Source organism: Penaeus chinensis, chromosome 10 (assembly GCF_019202785.1).
Source record: "Penaeus chinensis breed Huanghai No. 1 chromosome 10, ASM1920278v2, whole genome shotgun sequence".
In the NCBI taxonomy this organism is placed as follows: domain Eukaryota; kingdom Metazoa; phylum Arthropoda; class Malacostraca; order Decapoda; family Penaeidae; genus Penaeus; species Penaeus chinensis.
In genome coordinates this window covers 6166815-6169314 of record NC_061828.1, presented here as the reverse complement: position 1 = coordinate 6169314, position 2500 = coordinate 6166815, and the positions used below count along the sequence as shown (strand labels likewise).

At 42.8% G+C, this 2500-nt stretch overlaps 1 protein-coding gene across 3 annotated transcripts in view; it reads right to left on the bottom strand.

Annotated features, from left to right (window-relative positions):
- The window catches only part of LOC125029478 (type-2 histone deacetylase 2-like), a 126464-nt gene that overhangs the window by 112260 nt on the left and 11704 nt on the right, over nucleotides 1-2500 (bottom strand). For all 3 annotated transcript variants that reach the window (XM_047619372.1, XM_047619373.1, XM_047619374.1), the window contains exon 3: nucleotides 2063-2500. This exon is cut by the window's right edge and continues 744 nt beyond it. In XM_047619372.1, coding sequence (XP_047475328.1) covers nucleotides 2063-2500 — 438 coding nt within the window. The remainder of the gene's footprint in view (nucleotides 1-2062) is intronic.

The following is a 2500-nucleotide window of genomic DNA, read 5'->3' as shown; positions in this document are numbered from 1 at the left end:
GAAGAAGTAGTAGTAGTAGTAGTAGTAGTAGTAGTAGTAGTAGTAGTAGTAGTGGTAGTAGTAGTGGTAGTAGTAGTGGTAGTAGTAGTGGTAGTAGTAGTGGTAGTAGTAGTGGTAGTAGTAGTAGTAGTAGTAGTAGTAGTAGTAGTAGTAGTAGTAGTAGTAGTAGTAGTAGTGGTAGTAGTAGTAGTAGTAGTAGTGGTAGTAGTAGTGGTAGTAGTAGTGGTAGTAGTAGTAGTAGTAGTAGTAGTAGTAGTAGTAGTAGTAGTAGTAGTAGTAGTGGTAGTAGTAGTAGTGGTAGTAGTAGTGGTAGTAGTAGTAGTAGTGGTAGTAGTAGTAGTAGTAGTAGTAGTAGTAGTAGTAGTGGTAGTAGTAGTGGTAGTAGTAGTGGTAGTAGTAGTGGTAGTAGTAGTGGTAGTAGTAGTGGTAGTAGTAGTGGTAGTAGTAGTAGCGATAATGATGATGATAATGATGATGATGATGATGATGATGATGATGGTGATGATGATGATGATGATGGTGATGATGATGATGATGATGATGATGATGATGGTGATGATGATGATGATGATGATGACGACGAAGATGATAGTAGTAGTAGTAGTAGTAGTTGTAATCGGTAGTAGTAGGAGAAATAATAATAATAATAATAATAATAATAATAATAATAATAATCGAAAATAATTATAACAACAGTAATGTTTATAATAGCAGTAGCATTATCAAAAGTTGTAGTAGTAGTAAAATCAGCCATAGTAGTCTTAGTAATAATAACAACAACCAAACCAATAATAATAGTATCATTATCACCATCACTGTTGTTATCATCATTATAACAATAATAACAGTTTCAGTAACAAAAAAAAAAAAAAAAAAAAAATAAAGATAAAAAAAATAATGATAATTACAGAGGAAAATATGGCATCTATCACTAACAGAATGGACGAATAAAACTTACGTTCCTCTTATCATCATCCTGTTTTCTTGCGTTATTCGTTGCCATTCGTGAATCTGAACAAACCGCTAAGGCATTACTAGGAATCTACAATACTGCAAAGCTCGGGTAAATCACTAAGAGTCTTTCACAACGAACACTGCCCCACACACGGCTCCTTACAACACCCTTCTCCTTCACATCACACTTGCCTCCTCACGCTGGATACTTTTCATTGACCACACGCACTGCCTCGATTAAACGCCCCCCCCCCCCCTCCCCACCACCACCACAACCACCTTCCACCTCCTCACAGGCTTTCACATCCACCCATCCTTGCCGTTTTCCCACTTAAATACTATCCACGACACTTGCGCCTCACCCCTCATCACTAGGACCATCACTTACCGCCATCACCCATCCAGTCCATCTCCGAGGCTTCGCACTATGTTCCTCACACGCCAGTTTACTCTATCACACTCAAAGCCCACTATAAGTATGGTTAACAAAATATAAACAAAGCAAACAAAATCTGCACGACTTGTTTAGTAAACTAATAGTCACTCGCGTTAAGAAAGGTAAATATAAAGCAAGTTGGCTAATAGTACAAAACACATCTCCAGGTTATTGCGTAAACAAAGTACATTTCAGTATGTTACAGAAGGCGCGGGGCAGAGGAGGCGGCCGGCCACAACGCCGCCACTCCTGGTAGTATTTGGGGCTTTGGGTTCTGTTTTGCGAGGTCCAGATCCAGTGCAAGACGAAAAACAAAGCCACGCTCAAGGGGAGAAAAGAAGGGGAAAACGATCGATTAATATGGGCTATCATGAAGTAAATGTAACGCCATATCAATCTCGTCTCCTTCCATAAACAAGGAGATTAAGGCTGTAGGCACACAAATCTAAAAGGAGTAAGTTCTATGATAGGTAATCAAAGCGTAAAAAAAGGACAGCGTCGCGCTCCTAACAGTGTCGTGATCGTCCAGGCAGCCTGGTGCTTGAAGGCAACTTAGCGTCGGCATGCAAGGAGAGGAGGCCTGAAACACAAGGCCATCCGCGGGAGGGTCACTCATACCTCAACCACTAAAACACTTGAGGTTCCGCCCCCCATGCAGCCACCACTAGTTACCTCTGAGACGGGTCGGATACGAGCACCTCCACGGGCTTCGGCACGGCTACCGGGTCCGCGGCCACGGGGGCGGGCGTCTTCAAGTGATTTGGGAGAGAAAAAGGGCTGTTCCCTGGGATACCCTGGGGCAGAGGGGCGTGCTCGGGGAGACCATTAACAATGGGTAGCTCTGCTTGGTTCTCTTTATAAGGGAGGAATTGTTCTTGCCCCAGGCTATTCGTAATAAATGGAACTTGCCCTTGGCTGTTCATAATTACAGGGATCTGTGCTTGGTGATTCATTATCAAGGGAGTCTGTTCTTGCAGTTGCGGAGAGCCTTGGGCCGGCGGCTGGTTGCTGGTCAAGACCGCAGGCTTTCCCTTTTTGTTTTTCTTATTTTTCGAGGCCTGACTCTGATTGCTCTTGTCGCTCGAGACCTGATCTTGTTTCTTTTTGCCT